The following is a 24,367-nucleotide window of genomic DNA, read 5'->3' as shown; positions in this document are numbered from 1 at the left end:
ATATTTAAATTCTCAGGATACTATTATTGGGAGGAATAGTACAAAGAGGTGAATACAATATTGGATAAAAATAATGTTAATCGTTGCAAAAAATGAAAATTAAAAAATAAGGAATGAGGATATGCATTCCATCAAAGGACCAGTGGATAGGCACAAAATCATTCAAAAGGCTAAATACACAAGTGCAACTGCAACAACAATAACGGAACACTAAAGTCGGGAAAATAATGTTTGCATAAAATCAGTAGACTAAAGTGCTGTGACGCTGGCACTTTGTTCCGATGTGAACTCTTTAATTTTTATTGCGTTTCCCCCTTTTTGATTTGTTACTATATTGTTCCTGAAACAACGCAAAGAAAACAAAAATAAAAAAATAAATCCCACCACTGGTAGGAATTAACTCTCCATTGCCCTGAACTAGTTTAATACCACTTGAACTGTCCACAGATCTCTAAGGGACGACCTTAAAACCTTAAGAAACCAGTGAGCCATTGGGAAGGAGTGTGTTGAATATCGGTCTTTTAAGGTAGACCGTTATCTAGCTGCTCGTTTGTGCCGCCCAGCCACTCAGCGTGTGGCGTCTTTAACGAACACTCTCGCCGTGCGTGTCCTCGCGAGAACATACATTCGAAATCCTACGTGAGCATGGCAGGGTAACAAATCGCCTGCTCATTGGTCTGGAGGTATCGTTGTAAAATGGCGCCCAGCGAAATATGAGCAGTCAAGAAAAAGGAAAAAACAAAGCATTCTAACTTTAACTCTAAATTGTAAAAAAAGAGAGAACCTAACCTACACGGACAGACAACATTAAACATTTGCTTGCTTGACGAAAAGAGAGTTGGAGGCCCAAGATTCAGCACCGTTGAGGAGGAAGAGAGGTAGCTAATGCCATTGAGCCTGGAAACCTTTGCCTGCTAGCAGCGCAGCTAACACAAAACACAGTAGGTGTAGCGTTAGTAACATAGACTTGTCGCAACCACCAGACGGACTTATTTTTGCACTGGGGGCCAATTGTAAATGGGGTGCTTAGTTTTTACGGCTTAGCTCCCACCGTACCTCGCAATATGCAACTCTTGTATACCAAGCAACATGCGGCTAGTTAGCCGTACTGTTGGCAAAGCTGCCGTGTTGTGTAATCAGCTGCAAGAATATCACGAGGAGTTTTGGTGTGCCCTTTTAACCGGTGAGAAATACTGTAACGGCGGCCTGACATTTACATTTCAATGGCTGATGTGGCCCATTCGGAAAGTGAGCGCGCTTTTGTCCCCAGCGCGTCTACACTCACTCAGAATTAACCCTTTCGTATTATCATAACATCCATTTGACACGCCACAGGGCAGTGAGCTGCGACTCTGTACTGGTGGGGGATTCCACATTTATTTTGATGGATCCCGATATTTAGCCCTTTCAAAATAACTTTCACGATGCATCATTATGTTTACAGGCGTCAAATTGACAGCTAATCTGTCATCAAATTGATTGACAACTTTTTTGATAATCGACAATTCAGCGTAAAGAGCTATTGTTTAATTTATACTTGTTCAAATCCTCAGATATCAATAAAATTGTCCAAATTCTCTGCTTTCAACCTCTTAATAGAAAATATTCTCATTGGTTTTCCTCCATGAAAGTGGACAGATGAGCTCGTCTGAAATTTTCAAACATCTGCTTTCACTTTGGAAAACAATGATAAATATTTTCCCTTTTTTCCCCTAAAATGTTTCGGACCTAGCCTGTATCTTGAGTTATAATTTATGGGAAAAATAAGTCAGTTTAATCTACTATATTTTATCTGCAGCCATAGTTTGAATAACCTGTAATTTACATGTAGTTGAACCTGAAGCAGCCTGAGAAGTGTATCGAACCGGTAGCCCTATTTTACATTAATTGTCGCCCAAGAAGTAGCTTCAAAAAGGTTGTTGAATACGTCACGCTCTCTGGTGTGATTACGCTTAATTGTTTAGTTACTGAACAATACCAAACAAACATTATTAATCTCTTCATAATCAGCAATCGGCAAAAGAGATTTTTCAATAAGACATAATCCAAAATAAATTTCTGATTGAGTGAATAATCAGTAGAATAATTGATTATAAAAAAATTGCGAGTGACTGCCCTAATTATGTTGTTGCTCAGTTGCTCCATAATTGTACACTTTATATCGCTTAATGCAGACGTGTCAAATTCGTGGTCGGGGGGGCGAGACACGGCTTGCCACATCCTTTTCATGTCTTGCGAAAATATTGAAATTACAAATTGTCTTCACTTCTCATAATGTTAAGGTATTGAAAGCATTGTTACTTACCAATCCCCCTTTTAAAATTTTATAATAGTTCAAAAGTGTCTTTATAGTATTCTGATTTCAAAACTAGTTATCCAACAATTTGTTATGGACCCTTGCTATTTGTGGGGATTGGGCCCGACCACTGTGAAATAATAATAATAATATTATTATAATAATAATTGGTGCTCATTATAATTTGCTTTGAAAAAATATTCCAAATTTTACATTTTCCTTGAAGCCTCAACAACTTGTGTAAGCAAGGCTAAAACACCACTTAGCATTTTCGGGCTTGGTTTCCCCCCAAAAAAAATCAAAAGGAAAGATGATATTTAAAAAAATATTCTCATGAGAAAAACAAAAATAACCTGCGGGTCTCTGAGGGAAGTCCTAACCACAGTGTAGCCCTTGATATAACTGAGTTTGACACCTCTGGCTAACTGAGTCAGTTGTATCCACATTTGTGGTCGAGGTGTGTCAGAAAAGGTCTGGGATTGGGCTCACAATATATTTCAAATTCATCCGACATGTTTTTCCCTTTGAAGTAATCCTTCTGGATTCCAAAAACACTTTCCCAGCCTTGTCTTTGACACTTTCATGCATTCCTGGAGGCATTCGTCAACAATCTGCTGCAGCTCCATCGTCATGGCTATCTTGATGCCGTTGTCTTTAAAACAGGTACCCCTGATGACCCTCCCTAGTTTGGGAATGAGGAGAAAAAAATGATCATACAGAGCAAGGTAAGCTGAGAAGGGAGGTTGCGCTAGCATGATGATGTACTGCATTATGAGCTGGCACATTGCCATGGTGAAGCAACTTCGAGTTGTTCTGCCGCAATTCTCATCTCTTGTCTCATGCTAAATGAAGCAAATCCTGCAGGATCTTTGTCTAACCTGGTGTTTGATAGACCGATCCATATTGAAGGGGAAAACCAATCATTTGTTTCAATGATATCTTTTTTAAACCTTTCTGACACACCTCTTAAAGTTCCTACATGTATATTTTATTCTAGTGCCTTTTAGCCAGTATTAGTACTGGACCAACGCCAACAACCAGAGTCGAATTCCATGTGTATTTTGATACACTTGGCCAATAAACATCATGATTCTAATTCTTTCCACAGCTTCTACTTTAAAGAAGTGTTGGCAGCAATGAATAATTCCCTGGATGGCTCCAGCTCCTATGAGGAGCTTGTACGGCAGAAAGCTCGGAGTATCCCCCAGCATCGCATGAAGGAGTTCCTCGAGTCCTTGGCCAGTAAAGGTCCAGATGCGCTGCAGGAGTTTAGCCAACAAAGTGGGGATGTTACAACTACCACCACAACGATGGTGTATCAGCAAGAGCCGAATTGCATCTACACAGACAGCACAGAAGTGGCAGGGTCGCTTCTGGAACTAGCTTGTCCAGTAAGCCTGATGGTTGCGAGACATTTTTTAACCTCATGGGTGTGGGGTGCTTATCCTTTCAGAACTGAGCTCTGTTCTGTTGCAGGTTCAGGTCCAAGTTCAGCCGCAGCAGATCCAAGAGTCAACAGCTCAGGAGAATGCAGAGCATCAGATTGTACAGGTTTGTTTTGTCTTTTTTTCTGTCATTTTCTGATTTATCATATTGCCACTGTGATTGCACAATCCAAAATTAGGTGCAGATTCAGGGCCAGCAGCCAGGTCAGATGTTGGGTCAGGTCCTCCAAGTGCCCTCTGGCTCCCATCAGCAGCTTCAAGGTGTGACAACAGCACAGCTGATTCAGCCAGGAGATCTCACTGAGGAGCAGCACCAACAGGTGCTAACACCACACACACACACACACACACACACACACACACACACACCACACACACACACACACACACACACACTACAATTGTTTGCAAGAATACATTGTATCATACATGCAAATTAGTCACCTTTTGGTGAAATCTGCCGTTTTGAAGTTAAAATAGGCCATTTCCTTCAATGCCACTTTAAGGACTTTCAATAGAATTTTCAGAAATTCAAACTTTATAGTTGAAGAGAAACTATATTCTAAATCTTTGGTGATAAATATAATGGGTGAAATTTATCTTTCAGATAATTGTAACATATTAATGCACAGTTGTCTAAATTACAGGAGTTGGGGTTCCTTGACTGTGTTTTCTTTCGCCTTCCAAATGTTTATCAGGTTATGCCCTGGTTTGAGCCAGTCGCGCCTCTGCTTGGCATGACACTAAATTGGGATTAGTGGCTCTAGCATTGATGAAAAAGGCAGCGATGTAGCAGCCAGATCTAATGTGAATTGTATGACACATTGACCATTAACACCTCACGCATACTTCAATTTGGCACCAAGCAGCATTGGGTCTTGTCTTGCCTGAGGCTCTGCACCCCGCTGCTGGGAAATCCCGTGATCCTGACTGCTTAGCCTCCAGCGGCCTGATGGTGAATTCAAGCATTTTCAGAAGCGGAGGAAAAAAACAAAACTATTAACACCGTTCACATGCTTTTTTGGGGGAGGAGGGGGTTTCCTTTTAAGTTCTGACAGGTAATTTTGATGTACCAGCATGGTGAGCATGGGCAATCTTTATTCTTGTTGCTATGTTGTTCCTTGTTCTGTGTGTTGTACCAGGGCAGCACCGACTGCCGGAGAAAAATTCCTTGTGTGTTATTACACACTTGGCCGTTAAATCTGATTCTCACTCTGATTCTGATCTTGTTTCAATTGGTCATTGGATGGGTGAAAAATAGACAGAACAAACCCTGGGCGTCATATGGTTTTGATAAAATACAATATGAGAGCAGTCCTTTTGCAATTTTACCTTGATGATTATGTCCAGCCTTCGTTATGCATGTTTTTGGAGCATACACGGGGAGTCCTTTACCTGTTTCCCGGGTTTGGGCACCTAGTTAGCAACTCACACAGGGGGAGCAATTGTGGTCATAGTTTCAGTAGACAACAGAGGGCGATATTGACAAACCTGACAGCCCTCTTGGATGGATGAAAATTGCTCACTTAATTAATTTAATTTATATTCCACGTATGCAATATCAATCAGAATATCATGTTTAGACTAGTGATGTATTCTTATAAAATTGAAAAAAATTGGGGTTTCATTCCTCTTTCACCTGGTAATAAATGTTCCCTTCTCATAGCTCCAGGCCCAGTTGGTGGCAGCTGTTGCAGGAGGACAACAGATCCAAATTCAAACAGTGGGGGCCCTTTCACCCACTCAGCAACAGGACAGTGTTGAGAGGAGGTCTCTGGGGACCACATCCCAAGGCGCAGGTGTCCTCCAGCCCGCCAAGAAAAGAAAGGTGGACATGCCCATTACTGTATCTTATGCCCTACCTGGTCAGCAGGTGGCAACAGTCCTGGCTATCCCACAAGGACAGGGTCAACAGCAGAGTTATGTCTCCCTGCGGCCAGATCTCCTAACAGTGGACAGTTCGCACCTTTATAGTGCTACGGGCACTATCACTAGTCCCACAGGGGAGACCTGGACCATTCCTGTATATTCTGCTCCTGCGGCGGCTGGTGGTCGGGAACAGGTCACACACATTGCCATCCCCCAGGAAGCCTACGGAACTGTGCAGGTAGCCGGGGCCAATACTGCAACCATGAACACTATGCCAACACAAGTCACTGTTGAAAACGACAAGTTGAAAAACGCTTCAAGTCAAAGTCAGACAGCACAGGCGGTTTCCAGCATAACAAGCACCGGAGGATTGGGGGGTCAAGAAGAAGTGGTGCATACATTGGCTGCAAACACACTCTTCCCTGCTCAACTAATGAATGGAAATATACACATCCCAGTCGCGGTACAGGGCTACTCCAACACTACGCAGTCCCTGATCTGGGACCCACAGCAACAAGTTCTTCATGCACAGGGACTAACTGGGCAAGATGGACAGCAGATACAGGTACAACTCCTCTACATGCTTTTACAATTGCTAATCTACCAAATCTACCACCCTCTATTCAAATATCAGGTTTTTATGATGTCTCAAAAATTAGACCATGAAAATGTCAAAACATTTTCCATCATTCTAATGTGGAAATTATAAACAGTCATTAGAATGTAATGAACTTGCACAAGTGCACTCACCGTCTTGTAGGTAGATGTGCCTATGTTAAATTTAAATTACATTCCAAATCACATTATCTGTGAATCCGAACACACCTGCAACCATTTAAAGAGCCGCTGAGTAACTCCAAATAAATTTCCAATGTCATACTAGGCTTTTCCAGATATTAAAAAAAATAATAATAATTCTAGCAGAAGCCTGATGGATTTCTAATTTTATTTCTAATCCTATCCAACCTGTTCACACCAAGTGAGAACCTCAGGATCTTTATTCCTGCTACCTCAAGTTCTGCTTCCTGTTGTGTCTTCAGTGCCACCGTCTCTAATCCGTACATCATGGCTGGCCTCACCACTGTTTTATAAACTTTGCCCTTCATCCTAGCAGAGACTCTTCTGTCACATAGAACACCAGACACCTTCTGCCAACTGTTCCACCCCGCTTGGACCTGTTTCTTCACTTCCTTACCACACTCTCCATTGCTCTTTATTGTTGACCCTAAATATCTGAAGTCGTCCACCCTCGCTTCACTCTTCCTCCTCCGCCCCTCTGATTCACGCACATATATTCTGTTTTACTTCAGCTAATCTTCATTCCTTTCCAGTGCATACCTCCATCTTTCTAACTGTTCCTCCACCTGTTCCCTGCTTTCACTGCAGATTACAATATAATCTGCGAACATCATGGTCCAGGGGGGAGTCCAGGCTAACCTCGTCTGTCAGCCTATCCATTACTCAGTGATGAAAATTTACCCGGAATTCCGGATTTTTAAATTTTCATGAAAATAGCTCTGGAAAATGGAAAAAAAAATGCCTAAAATTAATCCGGATATTAGTTGACAACATTGGATGAACATGCGTTTCAGTTTGTTGTATTGCTTTCACGAGCGTAGTCATGTTGAGGCACTAACACTAGTCAGAATAACGCCCCTCCCCTCGCATTCTCTCAAGACTTTGCTTATTTTGTGTGGTCTTGACATTAATTTACGTGTTTATTTCATAAACATTGTTAACCAAACAAGCCTGCTCCAACCGGTATTCACCCGGAAACAGGAAATGCACGTTAACCGTATTGAGCATGTACGAAAGCGCATGTTCAGAACTGCTTCACGTAATGCAAGCGGATTTACGTCGAAAGTCATCAACATCATGAGCCATGTCAAAGGAAATTCAGTTACACCAGGGGTGCTCGTTGAGTCGATCGCGAGGCAGTGTGACGGCGTAAAAAAAAAAAAACAAACCCCAAACATCGTCGCTTGAGTTTGGTGTGGCCAATACCTCGAGCACATGCACATAAAAGCGTGTTCTAGCAAGCCGGGCTCCTATTTACGGCAGTCCCGAGGTGCGTGCCCCACCCCCCACAACAATACGTCACGATTGCCGACAGGAATGTTTGTTTACAATGTATCGCTAGCTTGTTGCCACAAACATCCGATTATGTTGAACTAAACTTTCTGCATTTTCAAAACACTGCGGCTATAGACCGTTCATGTTTATTCCTTGACAGGTCAGTGCATTTAACTTTACTTCAGATAAAGTTTGTCACATCAAGAATTTTTATTGATGAAAATTTTTAAATACCATTTTATATCATGTTCTACTAATATCAGTTGAAATTGGAAATTATAATTTCTGAGTTTGAAATTTTAGTTTTCTATTTTAGTTATATGTTTGCTTATTTTTTTAAATTTAGTTATGTTATATCAAATCCAGAAAGTTATTTTAAGGCCATCCCTAATCACACCCGCAACTTTATCTGCGAGCAAGACTGACCACACCATTTTTCAAGTGTGTGTGTGTGTGTGTGTGTGTGTGTGTGTGTGTGTGTGTGTGTGTGTATTAAAGGGAACTGATTAAACTATTATTATTACTAGATCTACTGTATAGCTAAGATAGTGAGCAATGTGGTCGAGTGTATCGGTACAACGCGACGTAAGAAGTTAGAGACTTAAATGTTAATAGTAATTACTACAGATCAACTTCTTTAACATGTTTTGCTGTACGGTGTAGAAATTGTAGGATATATTTTCGTGTATATTCTATATCTATACTATAATATGTATAATGTGGAGAAAAGAACAATTTTATATATCTTTTTACTGAATAGTTCACTTAATTCATTTGTCTTGAGATAAGACTGCTTATTTTAAGCATATTTTAATGACAAATGTGATTTTGTGCTATCCAGTGATAGAGGGATGGGGGGCAAAAAAATCTGGGCTTGGCCCTTGGGGAACTTCTGCCCATTTTTTTTTTTTTTTTTTTTAGGTCAGGATTTTGAAATCTTACTTTCAATTTTTGAAATGAATGCACCACAGCCATCCATTTGTTCAAAATTTTCCCGGGGGTAATGCCCCCGGACCCCGGGCCCCCACTAGTACTCACATTTGTATTTTTCAGGAATTTTGACGATAGTCCACTTTCATCTCTAATTACTACTGCAAACAGGAAGGAGCTCAGCGCGGAACCCTGATGCAGTCCCACCTCCACCTTAAATTCTTCTGACACACGAATGGCACATATCAACGCTGTTCTGCTGCCGTCATACGTGTCCTGTTTTATTCTAACATATTTCTCCGCCACACCAGACTTCCGCATGTAGTACCACAGTTCCTCTTGGTACTCTGTCATAGTCATTTCTCTAGATCCACAAAGACACTATGTAGTTCCTTCTGACCTTCTCTGTACTTGTCCACGAGCATCCTCAAGGCAAATAGTGCATCTGTGGTACTCTTTTTAGGCATGAAACCATCGTGTTGCTCACAGATACTTCTGTCCTGAGTCTAGCCTCCACCACTCTTTCCCATAACTTCATCTTTATTCCTCTGTAGTTTCTACAGTTCTGAACATTGCCTTTGTTCTTAAAAATGGGGACTAGCACACTTTTCCCCCATTCTTCTGGCATCTTCTCTCCCACTAGTATTCTATTTAATAAGTTGGTCAAAAACTCCACAGCCACCTCATCAAATTGCTTCCTTACCTCCACTGTTATGTCATCGGGACCAACTGTCTTTCCATTTTTCATTCTGTTTAGTGCCTTTCTAACTTCTCCCTTACTAATCAATCCCACTTCCCGGTCATTACTCTTTCCATCTACTTAGCACACGACTGGCACAAGTCAACATATTTCCATCGCTATCCTTAGTCACCTTTACTTGCACATCCTTCCCATTTCTATCCCTTTGTCTGGCCAACCTGTAGAGCTCCTTTTCTCCTTCTTTCATATCCAACCTGGAGTACATGTCGTCATATGCCTCTTGTTTATCCTTCACCACCTCTACTTTTGCCCTACAACGCATTTCTTCTTCGCTTGAATGACTTCTTGTATTTTGGCGTTCCACCACCAAGTCTCCTCCCCTTTCCTAGCAGAAAACAACCCAAGTCCTCTCCTGCCTGCCTCTCTATACCTTGGCAGTAGTATTCCAGTCTTCTGGGAGCTCTTCTTGTCCATCTAGAGCCTGTCTCACCTCTTTCTGGAAGGCCACACAACATTCTTCCTTTTTCAATTTCCTCCACCTGATTCTCTGCTCAACCTCTGTTTTCTTAATCTTCCTACCCACTACCAGAGTCATCCTAAACACCACCATCCTATGCTGTCAAGATACACTCTCCCCCACCACAACTTTACAGTCGGTAACCTCCTTCAGATTACACCGTCTGCACAAAATATAGTCCACTTGTGTGCTTTTACATCTGCTCGTGTTAGTCACTCTATGTTCCACTCTCTTCTGGAAATAACTGTTCTCCACTGCCAATTCCAATCTTTTGGCGAAGTCCACCACCATATGCCCCTCAAAGTTCCTTTGCTGAATGCCGTACTTATCCATCACTTCTTCATCGCCCCTGATTCCTTCGCCACCATGTCTATTAAAATCTGCACCAATCAATCACAACTCTCTCTGGGATACTCAGGACTACTTCGTCTAGTTCCTTCCAGAATTTCTCTTTCAACTCGAGGTCACATCCTACCTGTGGGGCATAGCCGCTAATCACATTATACACAAATCCACAATTTCAAATTTCAGCCTCATCACTCGATCTGATACTCTTTTTACCTCCAAGACATTCTTAGCCAGCTCTTATTTTAAAATAATCTCTACTCCATTTCTCTTCCCATCTACTCCATGATAAAATAATTTAAACCCTGCACCTAAACTTCTAGCCTTACTCCCTTTCCACTTGCTCTCTTGGATGCATAATATATCAACCTTTCTCCTAATCATCATGTCAACTTCTCTCTCTCTTTTTTTTTTTTTTTTGTTTAAATATCATAAAAAGCTGAATTTTAAATAAGTCTGTATAGTCCTTTAACATCCACTATAAATGCAAAAATGGTATTTTATCATGTGAACTGGAAAAGTGTTCACATCTGTGCAGGCTCAAGCAGTGGTTGCAGAGGTAGATGGACAAGGCCAGCAGCAAGTACAAGTTCAGGAACTTTTGCTCCCCTCTACATTGAAACCAGAAGAGGGGCTAGAAATGTGGTGTGCCTGGGCTCAGCGCAAAAATGGAGAATTGGAGAAATCTGATAAAACCACACTGGCTCCAATTGGCAGTAAGTACACAATTTTTACATGAATAGTGTATTTTAAGTTTTTTCATCTCATTGCTTCAGCTAAGTAATATACATTTGGTAAATCTTAGGGCGCCAGGCACTGCGTTTCCAGGAAGATCTAGTGTCATGTGCTGTAGCTGAGCTCTGCATGGGTCTTTCTCTAATGACGACAGAGGCCCGGGGCCTGGAAGGAGAGCCCTATGAAGCCGACGTACTTTACTATGTATTTCTGTGCATACAAAAGGTGAGTTCACCTAAAATACATTTGCGTTTTGTATTGGTATGGTCGCGGCTATATCTATGCTCTTATCTTGCAGTATCTGTTTGATAATGGTCGCGTGGATGACATCTTTTCAGACCAGTACTACACTCGCTTTGCTCAAAGTTTGCACCGGATTCTCCAACCCTGGACACCGTCTGTTCATCCACTCGGTGAGAACAAATATGTGATTCACATTCAGATTTGTACTGGGTCTTTCTGTTATTGACCTATTGCTGAATCCACCCTTTTTTTCCCATTTGGATGCAACATCAAATAGCAAATGTACAAACGCATGGGATTATCACATGCATTGTACCATCCCATTTGGATATATTAGACAATCTGTACGAAATCAAAATACTCTTACATGACTCTCCTTGTTTCCCCCCCCCCCCCTTTTTTTTTTAAGTGTACTACAGACATATATCCATTTAAGCTTTATACTCTTTGTCTCTGTCTCTCTGTCCAGGCTATATAATCGCTAGTCATGTGACAGAGGAGATGCTGTGGGAATGTAAACAACTTGGGGCTCATTCCCCATCAACATTGCTTACAACTCTCATGTTCTTCAACACTAAGTGAGTTGTCATAAACCCATTTATTGCCTCAAATACACACATGTACATGCGCACACACGTGCATGCGCCTGCGTGCATACCCACGCACACACACACACACACACACACACACACACATGTAATTAACTCATTTGTAATTTAATATTGTATGACCGTACCAGCCGAAATAGCGTTTGTTTGTTTTTTGCAGGTATTTTCACCTGAAAACAATTGATCAGCATTTAAAGGTTGCCTTTTCCAAAGTCCTAAGACACACCAGAAAGAGTCCTAATAATCCCAAAGACAAGAGCACCAGCATCCGGTACCTGAAAACGACTGAAAGGTTCATAGGACAGAAAGGTAAGTGAGGGTGACACGGTTTACTTAAATGTGCTCACCAAACCTAATTTTGAAGACTACTTACAATGTTGCTCTTTGTTTAGTCACAGATGATATGTACTCAGAGCAGCTCGAGGATCCGGAAAATCCTCTGCGATGCCCCATCAAGCTGTATGATTTCTACCTCTTCAAATGGTAAATGCCACTTTCATAACAATACATTAATTTAGAAATGCACAAGAGATGTATCGGGATAGGTAATTATCGGACTGATATTGGGAGGGAAAAAAAATGAGAACTCGAATGATATAACAAGCCATCTCATTTAGTAGTGCACTGGCCAGCAGTGGCCAGCCAAGCGACTGCTGTTGCATTGACTTGTCAGTCATGGATATTTTTACCAAAAATTGCTGCCTATATCTGAACTAAATTTGAGTCTGATCACCATCATAGGCTGAAATTACGATTATCCAGTTACCTTGAGTTTGTAAAGACAACACGCAAGACCTTTTCTGTCCTTTGGAGCACTGTGCTCTGGAAGACATGCTGTCTGACAAAGTAGTGGACTCTCATAACTGTTGAAGCTGACAGAAGAGCAGGCTGGAGTGGTTTGGCCAGATGCATAAGCATGGTTGTCACGCTGATCTAATAGCTAACGTAAAAGCTAATCCCTGCACAGCACCGCTCCTATACACCTTCCTTTCCAATGTTCGCTTACGGGACAATAATTTACAGTGAAGAAAATAAGTATTTGAACACCCTGCTATATTGCAAGTTCTCCTGCTTAGAAATCATGGAGGGGTCTGAAATTTTCATCGTAAGTGCTTGTCCACTGTGAGAGAGACAATCTAAAAAGAAAAATCCAGAAATCACAATGTATGATTTTTTTTTTTAACGATTTGAGTGGTACAGCTGCAATTTAAGTATTTGAACACCTGTCTATGAGCAAGAATTCTGACCCTCAAAGACCTGATAGGCTGCTTTAAAAAGTCCACCTCCTCTCCATGTATTATCCTGAATCAGATGCACCTGTGTGAGGTCGTTAGCTTCATAACGATACCTGTCCACCTCATACAATCAGTAAGACTCGAACTTGTAACATGGCCTTACCCCACATGGCTGGAAAGGGCTACGGAGAAATTGCCAAGCAGCTTGGTGAAGAAAGGTATGGTATGGATGAAAAATGGATGAAAAATAAAAAAATAGTCACATCGTATCATTGTATACAGTACATACAGTAATAAAAAAAGGTACACATATACATTTCGATATGATATTCGATGTCTTATGTTTCACATTTATATTTATTACGGTAATGTGCGCCCCCAACTTGAACTCTATGACCCCCTCGGGGAGCTTGCATTTTACGATCGTTAGCGTAGCATTCTTGTTGCTACTGCACCAATGATCAGAAATGACTGCCCGTTAGTTTGTTTTAACTTAAACCAAATGTCGACTACAACAGCTAGTTGTGCAGCTGCTTTTAAAATAAATGTCATCACCCGTGCCGATGATGACGCCAACCTGGAAGTAGCGCTGCAGTCCAAAACAACGATAGCTCGTCTCAATGGCTTCAGGTGGGTATCAAAACAACGTGAGCTCAAACTACGTAATACGAGCATCATGGGCACATTTAAAAAAAAAAAAAAAAAAAAAAAAACAGGAGAGTGCAAGCAATTGAAATGGTCGCTTTTTTTCCCCAAATGTGCCCATTCCCCTCGTTTCTACATAGTTGGATCTCACGTTGTTTTGAGAGCCACCTGACGCGATCGGAAAGCTATGGTGTCAGGTGGGCGAGAGGTTGCGCTGCAGAACCAAAAACTCTTGGGATTCAAAAAATGTTTCCCCACAAACGCCATGGATGGCACAGAGGATGACATGCTGTGGGAGCAAAATAGGATCACTATTCATGAATTTAGGATGCAAGAATTGACCAAGTCACCAAAGGTAGCTTAGATATATATTTTTCAGATTGGAGATGAGCCAGATGTTGCTTTTGAAGTCTTGGCCAAGAATGTTTAATGTAGAGGAAAAACTGCACTATGCACAAACGTTTTATGCACAAAAATTTAATGCAAAAAATGTTTTAAATCAAACAGTGTTAAATGTTTATTTAAGACTGTAATATATGTTGTCAACAGTATTAATAAAATGTTGTGCCATCATTGAGAATTTATTTTAGTTGGTTGAGGGATTCTGTTCTGACAATTACAGGGACCAGGACAAGCGTGTCCCGTGACCTGTCCCAAGATATACATCACCGCTGCATCAGCACATGCACAGTGATTTTTTATTAATAATTGCTGTACAAACAAAGTCAAACCTAAAAAAATATAAATACAGATAATTCCCAATATTTTGAGCATATGGGTAGCAGCAAATAGGTGGTGAGCATTGTACATTGGTTAGAAGGGTTTTCCTGTTTTTTGGGGGGTTTTTTTGGTCAACTTTGGGGGTGCACATTATACTTCAGGATGCATTATACTCGAGAAATTATGATGTTTTAGTCAAAGACAAGACAAGCAAAGTTTTTAAGTGAGTTTTTATAAAGGGAGAAAATCGCTAGTCTTATGTGATCATCACACTGTATTTGTCTTCAGTCCACAAAGCGCCAAAGGACGTAACGACACCTTCTACCTGACTCCGGAGTCCGTTGTGGCTCCAAACAGCCCCATTTGGTACTCAACTCAGCCTATCCCAAAAGAGGAGTTGGAGCAGATGCTGACCCGCATCCTCGTTATCCGTGAAATCCAGGAAACCATCAACATGTCGGAGACAGCACACTAATTGGAAAAGGCCAATATGAACTTGATGGCTCCTTTTTCTTCACCCAGCCTTTGATTGCTCATTTCGTTGTCCTTTTCTATTCCCTCACATTCTTTCACTGACATGTACTGTAAATGTGCATATTCATTATGTCTACATGCACATTATATTGTACATGAGAAAAGAACGTACAAAAAGTATAAGCAATTACTTCTCTCACTCAAAGCAATTATTAAACTTCTCTACTGCTTTCTTCCTTTTTGTTTGGCCAAAAGATTATCGGACATGATCTCTCAGCTATAATTTTGTGTATTTTAACTGTGGATATTTTTTTCATTACTCTCTATCAGTTGTTTATATGCTCTCCAGAAACAAAACTGTAATATATTTCTTTGCTGCTTTTTGTGGACTTCTTTGCATCTATCATTGCTCCTGCGTCTCGTAATGAATACATTGGCGGTATTGATGCTGGGCTTGGTGTGCCGTCTTTGTTTTTCCACTTTTCTGTCATTCCACTTGGAACCCTGTGGAGGGTTGGACTCTTTCTCTTTGGAATACAAGTTTCTCGACAAGCACTTGCCACACAGTGGATGTGATGCTGCGGAAAGGGTCCTGGATTGCACCTTGTTCTCTTCACAAAGCCCAAAATGATTCAGGAAAGTAATTAATTGGTTCATGTTTCTTATGAGACATCCAAGTAACAAGCCCCTTAATGTTTTATAGTGTAAAATACTTGGCTCCTTCATGTATTGGGACTGACTGTGCCTCAGTGTTCTGAAACATGTTTTTTTTTGTACAGCTGCTACACCAAGTGTTTGCCTTTTTAGTAAGTCCAGTGTATGTTTTGCACATGCATCCTTAAGTACTGGTAGCCTGCATTGTGTACTAATAAAACACTGCACAATGACTTTTAAAAAGATTTTGATTTAATAAGAAAATCACCAGTTGCAAACTTGTGCTTTGTTGACATGAGGAATGACCATTAGCTGTGAAGATAAATGTGTAGTTGCAGTCACATTTTTCGCTTGGGACCAGTGACATATTTAGCAACAGGTTTAACCTGCCTGGCAGGTTTATCGTATCTCTTTCCTGGTAACGTTACTTTGGTTTTCATGTGATACAGATCTTGCGGGCCGTTGGTGCCTTTCACTTCCATCTGTGAAGTTATTCCTTGGATGCCGTCAGTGATTTTGGGCCACCTCAACTTATCGGTGCCAATTAAAAAAAAAATTAGGGCCCCTATCTGTCATGCTCTCTTGAATTGTCATTAGCTTGCACCCACCTGTGAGGTTGAGCCATGTGGACCTGGATTTAGCTGTGATTAAGAGGGTAACAGCCTACGCAATATTTTCCCGGGTTGTAACATCTGCTGCAATGCGCTCGGGGGTTGGTCTGAAGGATGTTTCCGCCTGTGATGTCGATTTCTCTTCCTCACCTCTCGGTTTGTGTACTCTGTGTGGGTAAAGCTGTTCAAAAATCAGAATAAGGGAAAGTGTCGTGAAATGACAACTCCCAGTTCCAGGGCATGTGAATGCACTGCTTTTGTTTGCTCACCATGATGACTTTCCACCGCTCAGCCAGTATAGCAGACACTGGTGAACAAATATGTACTGCTCCTAATACAGAAAGGGAGTAAAGGTTACGAGATGCTTCAAAGCAAAGGTGTGAAGAGATGGTAAGGAAATGCCAGGAATCTGTCAATGGTTTGTTACTATGTTTCAACAGCCCCCACACCCTTCATTTAAACAAAAGTACATTAGAAATTGGTGAAGACTGTCGTGTGGGGGGCTGGGGCTTCATATGCCCAGATGCCAACCTATGGAAATCAACTTCCAGAACAAGTTGTCCAAATTAGTCTAAAATTCAAGATTTTGCCAAGAACATTACTGCCAAGCGGTTATCGCAGTGTATTATGTAATTGGATAAAAATAACTTTGTGTGCTATTCGACTGCACAACATAATCACGAGTCTATAGAGCTTGTTCGTGTATGTGACGTCACCATTTTCACAGCGCCATATTGCCGGTCAAACAGAGCTGCTCGACATTGAACCGGAGCAGAATATTCACAATGCCCGAGACTTGTTGTGCTGTTGTTTGTTACAACAGACAAGACAAATATTCAAAGAGGTCATTCTATAGCATACCAGCTGAAAAGACGAGAATAGATTGATGGATTTCGGCAATTAAACGTGATGGATGGTGCTCAACCAAATACACACGACTGTGTAGCGATAACTTCATTTCAGGTAGGAATTATTCTTCTCAATCTCAAATTCTCAAGAAATATTTATAATCCCAAGTTGGCTCATTTGGGAACAATGCGTTAAAAAAAAGACAGTCGTCTCCAACATGAACGGAAGTGTGTTGCAGCCACACGTTAAACTTCGGAAAACCTCTCCCCGACCGTTTTTTTTTTTTAATATTCATTCTTCTCAAACGAGTCCAATGCGTATTTAGAAAAAAAAAAAAAAAAAAAACGCCAGTCACATAGCGGTTTACATAGGTTAACGTGTGGCCACAACACGCTTCCGTGTATGGGGGCTGAAGCCTATCCCAGCGCTTTGTTTTCGTTGTTTTAAATACACATTGGACTCGTTTGAGAACAATGCATTTTTTTTTTTTAAAAAGGTCTGTCATGGAGAGGTCTAACGTGGCCGCAACACGCTTTGTGTACGGAGAAGCCAACTGGGTCTTTTTTTTAACACATTGTTCTCAAATGAGGCAACTTGGCATCATAAATACTTTTTGGGAAACACTTCAGAGGAACGACTCGCTTGTCCTCTTTTTTTTTTTTTTCAATCATAGTTAATGAACGCGAGTTTGTGTAAAACCAGGGTTAATTTATTTAAATATTTGTATTTGTATTGAATACCAGCTGAAAAGATCACTGGGTTTCGGCAAAGGTTAACGTTTAGTCGAACACGCTTCTGCATTCACGAGCTGTCTGCCCGTTGAGAACAGATCCAGCAACGAAGTATTTGTATGCGTCCAGACTTTTCTATGATTTTGAACTCTTCCATGTAAATCTGAACGACTTACTCACCAGATACTTGTGTAGCTCCAGTTGTCCAAGACAAGCGGAACCGGGTTAACAGTCCAACTTCTAATCAGCGAAAACATTGACTTCGGCATTAAATATGGGTCCTCTCTGCCAAGTGTCTCTCATTTTTCCACAAAGCTTCGTTTATTATCACCTTCTAAATGTTTAACGGTATCGGACAAAACTCTGGGTGTCGTGCTATAAACTGGATTTTCATGTAGTCTCCAACCGACTTCGCGTTGAGCAATGCTTTGGTTCCCTGGCGTGACTTTGGTGACGTAGGTGAACGAGCATCAACTTTGTAATTGTGGCTCCAGTTGCAATTAAAGTATATTTGATTTTGACGTGCCTTTAGTAATTTAGTTCTCAACCTTGCTTGGGAGGAAAAAAGTATTAAATCTGATTAATCAAATCTTAAATGTTACAGTTAAAACTCAGGTTAAACAAATGAATAACATTGCTAACGGGTTGAACTGGATAGTTAATGTATTGATAGTTTTTCCCACCAAAAAATTCCATTTCATGAATGCACTTGTATCGATATGTCTTGCATGCTATTTATATTATATACAGTTTATATATTTCCCATATCTGCTATTTCTACTGAAATAATTGAAATTTACCCATTGCAGCACTAATAAAGGTTATCTTGTTTTAAATTACAAGTCTATTATTATTATTATTATTATTAATACACTTGTAACCCGCCCCCATTCTCACATGACGTCTCGAGTGACATTTTACTTCCTTTCCCTTGCAAGGGGCCTCTTGTGAGTCAGTGAATTGCTTTACGTTTCTTTCTCTGGGCATGTGTTAATTGGCTTTTGTGCTATAACACGATTCCAGACAGGACCTGCAGTATGAGACAAGTGACCTGTACAACTCAATCCCTTATTTCGGTGATTTCATGACACGATAGCTTGGAAATCAGCATGATGCATTTATGCCTTTGCGTCCCCATTCTTCACCTCCTTGATAACGTAACAGCGTAGCTCCAACCATTTTTGCCTCCCCCTTTCTCCTCTTTTTTTTTTTTGCCACGGCGGCCGCACAAAAAAAGTGTTGTACATGCCAGTAATGTCGGGCGCTTGATTTTTTTTTTTTTTTTTTTTTTACCCTCCCGGAATATGTGGAAAAAATTGGTCTTACGGACGTAACGAGTCAGCCTCAGTTTATTTCTGTAACAAGATACGGACGTTCTGTAACATTTGGCAGCTCTGTACGTGCCACTTACATTTATTTATTTATATTTATTTTTTGTTGTTTTATATTTTGTCAAGTGCTCGACAGAGTATCCTCCTCCAAGTAGAGCAACTCCTCACTAAATGTGCTTTCTTCTTTTGTTTTGGAAATGTAGAGAAACTTCTCAAGATATACACTGCAGTCATCTATGTCTGTTCAATTCATCATTTACAAATACTTTATAGAACTGCGCTGTATATCATTAGGACTGAGAATTGTTTCATATTTCATTGTTGAACTGATTGGTGCCGCTTGAAGAAGAAAATGTGAAAATCACAAGTACTGTAGTAAGCAATGATCTACATTTACATGCATGTTCTATTCATGAAAATAGTATTAATTTACTCTACAGCTGGTTAAAAAGTATCAAATAAGTCAGCTAACGCGATTTAAAAAATATTGGTCGATGCAGAATTGGAAGCTGCACCAGGACAAGAAAAAAAAAAAAAAGTTCCTCCCGGAACCATGTTTACGCTGCCAGTAACAATGTTTCAGATGGATATTCATTACGTACGATGCGGTGTTGTGGCACTTATAAACTTAGCCGTAAATGACAATTGACTACCTATAAGAGACCTTTAAAACAGTGCTAGATTTGTAAAGTACATAGAACATGTATGAGTGAGTTGACTGTTTTTTTTTTTTTTTAAATCTTAAACCTAAATCGCTAATGTGCTGGCGATTGGGAATGCTAACCGATTATCAAATGCTTAAATTTTGTCGTTTCTACCATACACTCAATAGCAACATATGCGGTTTTTGCATGGCCTTCCGCTGGTAAATATAGACAAATAATTTTTCGTCACTTTGTTCCTTCCTTAGGCAGTTCTGTGTGATTACATGATGTATTGTTTTGTCTCTGATATTTGAACGGTGGTTATACCAGATTCTGAACCATCCACATTCGATGTAGTCGTAGGTCAGCCACAGCAGCTCGCACATCAGGCCGGATGCCTCTCACGCACAGCTGCATCAGCCACAGCAGCGTGACGAAGGTCCCCGACCGGCCTACGCCTGCACTGATATTCAATGGTGAATGAGTACAGGCCTCTGGATGGCACAGCAGTTCATCATTCCAGTATGACTTGATAGGCAGAGGTCAAACCTGCAGTGCACAACTGCCGGCCCCAAATGTGGAATGGCTTCCAAATGCTGCCGTACGTGATCTGTGAAGGTACAGAGTGAGGACGGGTCTTTAGGGACGCCCCGGTCTGGCCAGGATGGATAGTGATAGTGTGTTATGATCCGATCTGTTGGAGAGTCTCTCTGAAACACATTGCACCAGCCTTTAGTTTAACATAAACCTTTGGAGTCAACATCCGTGTGGGAGGCACACAGCTTTGTCAACATTGGTTATTTACAAGTAGTTAAAAGGGAAAACAAATTCTTTCATACCTGTCTGAGGTTAATAGTGGAGATAAAATAGTTCGGGCCTTGTTTCCGAGCCATTGTTGTTACTTGGAAAGGTCCGTGATAAACTGTTCCTGGTTGCAGAGACCAATACTCATCACATAGTACCTGCACCCAGGAAACGTTTGACTTGATCATACATAACATGAATACTTTCCCCGACTGCTGGAGTATGTAAACTGCGTGGCTAAAAATTCAACATTAGGTTGAACGATAGCTGCAGGGTCAGTGATTTCTCATTGGATCAACATTAACACATGACACAAAGATGTAACCGTGGAAAAAATAGGGTAGCCTTTTACTGTACCTGTATAGGGCAGGGAGAGATATTTTACCAAATGCGGTGCTGAGATAATTTTTTGGGGCAATAAAGAAAAGAGAATTGCTGTTAGTAAATACCTGTACTCACAATTCTTAAAAGGAAAGACCAAGTCCAAAACTTGGGTGTTCTGACCTGACTTTCAATAGTCATATAAAATCAATCTCAAAAACTGCCTTTTACCAACTGAAGAACATATCGAGAGTGAAGTCTTGCATGTGTTAAGCAGACCAGGAAAAGCTCTTCTATGCTTTTATCTCAAATAGATTTTACTATTATAATGGTCTTCTGACTGGACTCCCCGAAAAGAGCATTTAACAGCTGCAGCTCATTCAGAATGCTGCAGCTTGGGTTCTGACCAGAACAAAACGGTCACTCTACTAAAGTCTTTACACTGGCTTCCAGTCAGCTTTAGAATAGATTTTAAAATTCTGGTACTGGTCTATAAATCACTAAATGGTTTAGGTCCTGAATACATGAAAGAAATGCTAATGGAATATAAACCCAGTAGGGCTCTGAGATCGAGTGATTCAAGTCTAAAAATGGAGTGCAGAATCCAAAGGAAACATGAAGAAGCAGCACTTAGCTGCGCAAAAATGGAATAAGTTGCCAGTAGAAGTGACGTCAGCCCTAAGTGTGAATGTTTTCAAATCCAGCTTCTTTTTTTTCCCCTGCGATTTAGAGTACATACGCTTTCTGTATTTCTTGCACTGTACGCTGTTTTAATTGTACTTTTATTTTCAAATGTCTGTTCTCATTGAGCCTCTTGCAGCAGTGCATTGATTCTGTTTTAAGGACTGTATTTCTTGTCATGAGGGCTCACAGTTGAACAGAAATCTCGACGGAGGCACCGTGTGTGTCTCACCAAGTCCCTGTGTCTCAGGGCTGTCACCATGACAATTATCTTGACGTTCTGCTCCCACACCATCCTCCAGAAATCGCCTATGGTGTCACGCATGGGACCCTGTGTGCAGATGAAGTCTCGCTCAGAGCCTCCACCCTGCACACATATGTGGACAAACACGTACTTCTTTGTGAACCGTTCCTGGAGTATTCATTTAGGGGGCGTGAATCAACTCTTACAGGTACAAAATTGGCGTTGATGTAGTCCGAGTTGAGATAGGAGTTTTGAATGGATAGCCTCACCCGGCAGTGGTCATCTGTAGTCACACGCGGTTGAGAAAAATGTACGGCCGTAAACTCTTGAACATACTTCTACTATATGTTATGGACTTACATGGTAATATGTACGGGTATCGGTTCTTTTCTTTGTTAGCTTCCAGGTCGGCCGCCTTGGTTGAAAGATCTTTGCCCACATTCTTCAGCTCCTTCACAAAAGTGTTAATGAGATGTGCCCATTCAATGAATGAAAGTGTTCAATATTCAGTATTCTTATTTTGACTTTATGATTTAACAATGGTGATAGTTGAAGTGGGTCAATTATGAAACAGACTAAGACAAATTTTAATTTAGCCTTTGTCATTCAAAACAAACAAAATGGTTCTTGTTGAGAGGGGGGGTTGAACTTGAATGTGGCAGACTGGTTACCTCAAATTCCTGTTTAAACCCCCTGTTGTCAGAAGCCGAGAGTCTCTGGCATGTCGACTCGAATGCGCGCACGATTTCCGCTCTCGATGACGTCTGTACTCTGCAAAGTACACTGGCCTTAAATGTGGTTTTTGCAGTGGATATCAAAAATACCTTTTTTTTTTTTAAACATAAAAAAAGAGGAAGTTCCAGTTATATACTCTATAATCTGGAAGCAATTGATTTAAAAAATGTAAAAAAAAAAAAAAAAAACTTTGAGAGGTTAAATCAAAGTAAACTATATGTCTTTTACATCATTCAACATCGATCTGTCTGTCTGTCTGTTTGTGTACTAGTCTGTCCGTCCACTGGTTTTGCTGACAATAGTGAAAACGGATCCGTGAGCATATTCAGAAAATGTCCAAGTGAATTTTTTTTACCTCATTTCTGTTCTTGTGGTGAAGTACTAACTCAAGCAGGATGTTATTACCAGGTTTAGTCCCGATGCTGTAAAAAAAGAAAAGACATCTTGAAAAATGAAAAAAATCTCTGTGTGAAAAAGAAACGGAAGCACTCACATTGGTGTCTATCCCCCTTTTGTACTTTTCTCCTCTATTTAATTGTCGTCATTGGACATCCAAATACAGATTCAGTTGTGCTGGTTTTGGTGAGAAGTCTAGCGCCTCAATGCTCCCTTAGCCATGTTGCCAGAGAGGCAACAAGTTGAGCCTAACTACATTCTTACAGCGGAAGTATGACACAGCCGCCACAAGAGGAAAAACCTGCTGCAACAAGTTTTCCAAACACCACACGCTCACAGTCACAGTTTCAAGGACATCAGGTTTCAGGTACTGTCTGTAGAGTAAAAAAATTACCTTTGTGAACAACGTGCCGCAGAGGATATTTTTGTGTCCCACACATCGAAGACAAACCGCCATACTGTTTCATCTGTTTTTAATAATTTTCCAAGGCCAGTCCAAGTGTGCTCTGAAGGGTGGAGCCGGAGGGTGGAGACTCAAACTGTCAGGAAATGAAGAGGAACACTCACTGTATTGGATGTCATGTGGCCTTCAGCTATTCTTCGTAATTCTTAGTTTTCCAGAAAAATAGCAACCCTCCTGGGGAATGTCTTTGATGTGCTCAATGCTTATTTGTCATTGATTATGCCCGCCATGGACATTTGCCCAACAAACAGCTGTTCATTGGAATGTTTAGTCACGTATAATAATTATGATTTCATGAAAGTTTTCTTGATGAATTTCTATTTGTCATACTGTAGGGAAAGGAGTGTTTTAGTGCAACGGTGATGTGGCCTCAATCACTCTCTATTCATCTGTAAAACAAACATGACACTTTTTTGTTGTTGTTGTTGTTGGTAATAATAATAATAATAATTAAAAAAAAACAAAACTCCGAGTTCCGTCCTCACTTGCAGTCAGAACACCTTGGTAAAATCACCAGTGTAATTTTTTTAACTGTAAAAGTCATCACTGCAGTGATTAGTGGAGTTATGCCTGTTGTTTATGTTTCCTAATTCCCAAGAATTGTCATGAGCAGAACACGGGGTTGGACCCAAATGCACAACTCGGGAGGCGCAGAGGCGGTTTGGAAAACGTCTTTATTGAGTCCAGTGTCTAGAACCCAACAGGCAGTCCACGGAAGCAGTAGTAATGAAATCGGCAGGCATGAAAGACAGGTCAGTTGGCAGGCAGGAGTCGGTACACGTGAGAACAGGAACAGGATCAGGAGAGTGCAGGAACGAGGCATGAGGCAATGATCTGGCAAAGGCCAGACCGAATGTGTGGTCCTAATTGTATAGGTTGTGATTACTTGGAATGAGGTGCACTGTGTGCGCCTCCACTGATTGCTGCGTCAGGGAGAATCGGGGCGTGCCCAGGCTTGGTTTGTTCCCCCTTGTGTATCCGCGATAGCTCATTAGGCTTCCCATTCTTGGTCCCTTGTCAAACGACATCATGAAACGGAATCGAGTATAAAAAGAGTGCCCACCTCGC

At 40.9% G+C, this 24,367-nt stretch overlaps 2 protein-coding genes across 8 annotated transcripts; one reads left to right on the top strand and one right to left on the bottom strand.

Annotated features, from left to right (window-relative positions):
• The first annotated feature begins 576 nt into the window (after positions 1 to 576).
• LOC133507044 (transcriptional regulator QRICH1-like) lies at positions 577 to 15,684 on the top strand. Of its 4 annotated transcripts, none has more exons than XM_061831612.1 (12): positions 577 to 941; positions 3,405 to 3,687; positions 3,773 to 3,847; positions 3,921 to 4,061; positions 5,408 to 6,175; positions 10,714 to 10,891; positions 10,981 to 11,135; positions 11,209 to 11,323; positions 11,623 to 11,731; positions 11,922 to 12,070; positions 12,154 to 12,244; positions 14,650 to 15,684. In XM_061831612.1, exons 2-12 carry the CDS (start codon positions 3,433 to 3,435, stop codon positions 14,834 to 14,836), a joined length of 2,223 nt encoding a protein of 740 aa, XP_061687596.1. In that variant the 5' UTR covers positions 577 to 941; positions 3,405 to 3,432; the 3' UTR covers positions 14,837 to 15,684. The 4 variants fall into 4 exon arrangements, with proteins under 4 accessions (XP_061687596.1, XP_061687588.1, XP_061687605.1 ...); XM_061831604.1 differs by having other exon boundaries at positions 579 to 878; XM_061831621.1 differs by lacking the exon at positions 577 to 941 and adding an exon at positions 964 to 1,183.
• Positions 15,685 to 15,876: 192 nt separating this feature from the next.
• Positions 15,877 to 23,349, bottom strand: LOC133507063 (receptor-type tyrosine-protein phosphatase V-like). Of its 4 annotated transcripts, none has more exons than XM_061831661.1 (12): positions 23,231 to 23,335; positions 22,934 to 23,140; positions 22,796 to 22,862; positions 22,377 to 22,476; positions 22,066 to 22,156; positions 21,912 to 21,988; positions 21,694 to 21,828; positions 20,495 to 20,617; positions 20,205 to 20,365; positions 19,983 to 20,118; positions 16,370 to 16,431; positions 15,877 to 16,281 (listed from the first exon to the last, which is right to left on the bottom strand). In XM_061831661.1, exons 3-12 carry the CDS (start codon positions 22,798 to 22,800, stop codon positions 16,137 to 16,139), a joined length of 1,035 nt encoding a protein of 344 aa, XP_061687645.1. In that variant the 5' UTR covers positions 22,801 to 22,862; positions 22,934 to 23,140; positions 23,231 to 23,335; the 3' UTR covers positions 15,877 to 16,136. The 4 variants fall into 4 exon arrangements, with proteins under 4 accessions (XP_061687645.1, XP_061687652.1, XP_061687636.1 ...); XM_061831668.1 differs by lacking the exon at positions 23,231 to 23,335 and having other exon boundaries at positions 15,877 to 16,019; positions 16,098 to 16,281; positions 22,934 to 23,222; XM_061831652.1 differs by lacking the exon at positions 22,934 to 23,140 and having other exon boundaries at positions 23,231 to 23,349.
• Positions 23,350 to 24,367: the final 1,018 nt, after the last annotated feature.

This window comes from Syngnathoides biaculeatus, chromosome 2 (assembly GCF_019802595.1).
Source record: "Syngnathoides biaculeatus isolate LvHL_M chromosome 2, ASM1980259v1, whole genome shotgun sequence".
Taxonomy (NCBI): domain Eukaryota; kingdom Metazoa; phylum Chordata; class Actinopteri; order Syngnathiformes; family Syngnathidae; genus Syngnathoides; species Syngnathoides biaculeatus.
The sequence above is the reverse complement of the archived record's forward strand: the minus strand, read 5'-3'. Positions and strand labels throughout refer to the sequence as shown.

Excerpts from the sequence above, each read along its gene's own strand:
- LOC133507044 (XM_061831612.1), top strand. The coding sequence starts at position 3,433 with ATGAATAATTCCCTGGATGGCTCCAGCTCCTATGAGGAGCTTGTACGG. Across the intron at positions 4,062-5,407 it reads CTGAGGAGCAGCACCAACAG|CTCCAGGCCCAGTTGGTGGC; the intron begins GTGCTAACACCA and ends CCCTTCTCATAG. Across the intron at positions 11,732-11,921 it reads CTCATGTTCTTCAACACTAA|GTATTTTCACCTGAAAACAA; the intron begins GTGAGTTGTCAT and ends TGTTTTTTGCAG.
- LOC133507063 (XM_061831652.1), bottom strand. Across the intron at positions 21,989-22,065 it reads ATACCCGTACATATTACCAT|ATGACCACTGCCGGGTGAGG; the intron begins GTAAGTCCATAA and ends GTGTGACTACAG. Across the intron at positions 20,366-20,494 it reads CCACTATTAACCTCAGACAG|AGAGACTCTCCAACAGATCG; the intron begins GTATGAAAGAAT and ends AATGTGTTTCAG.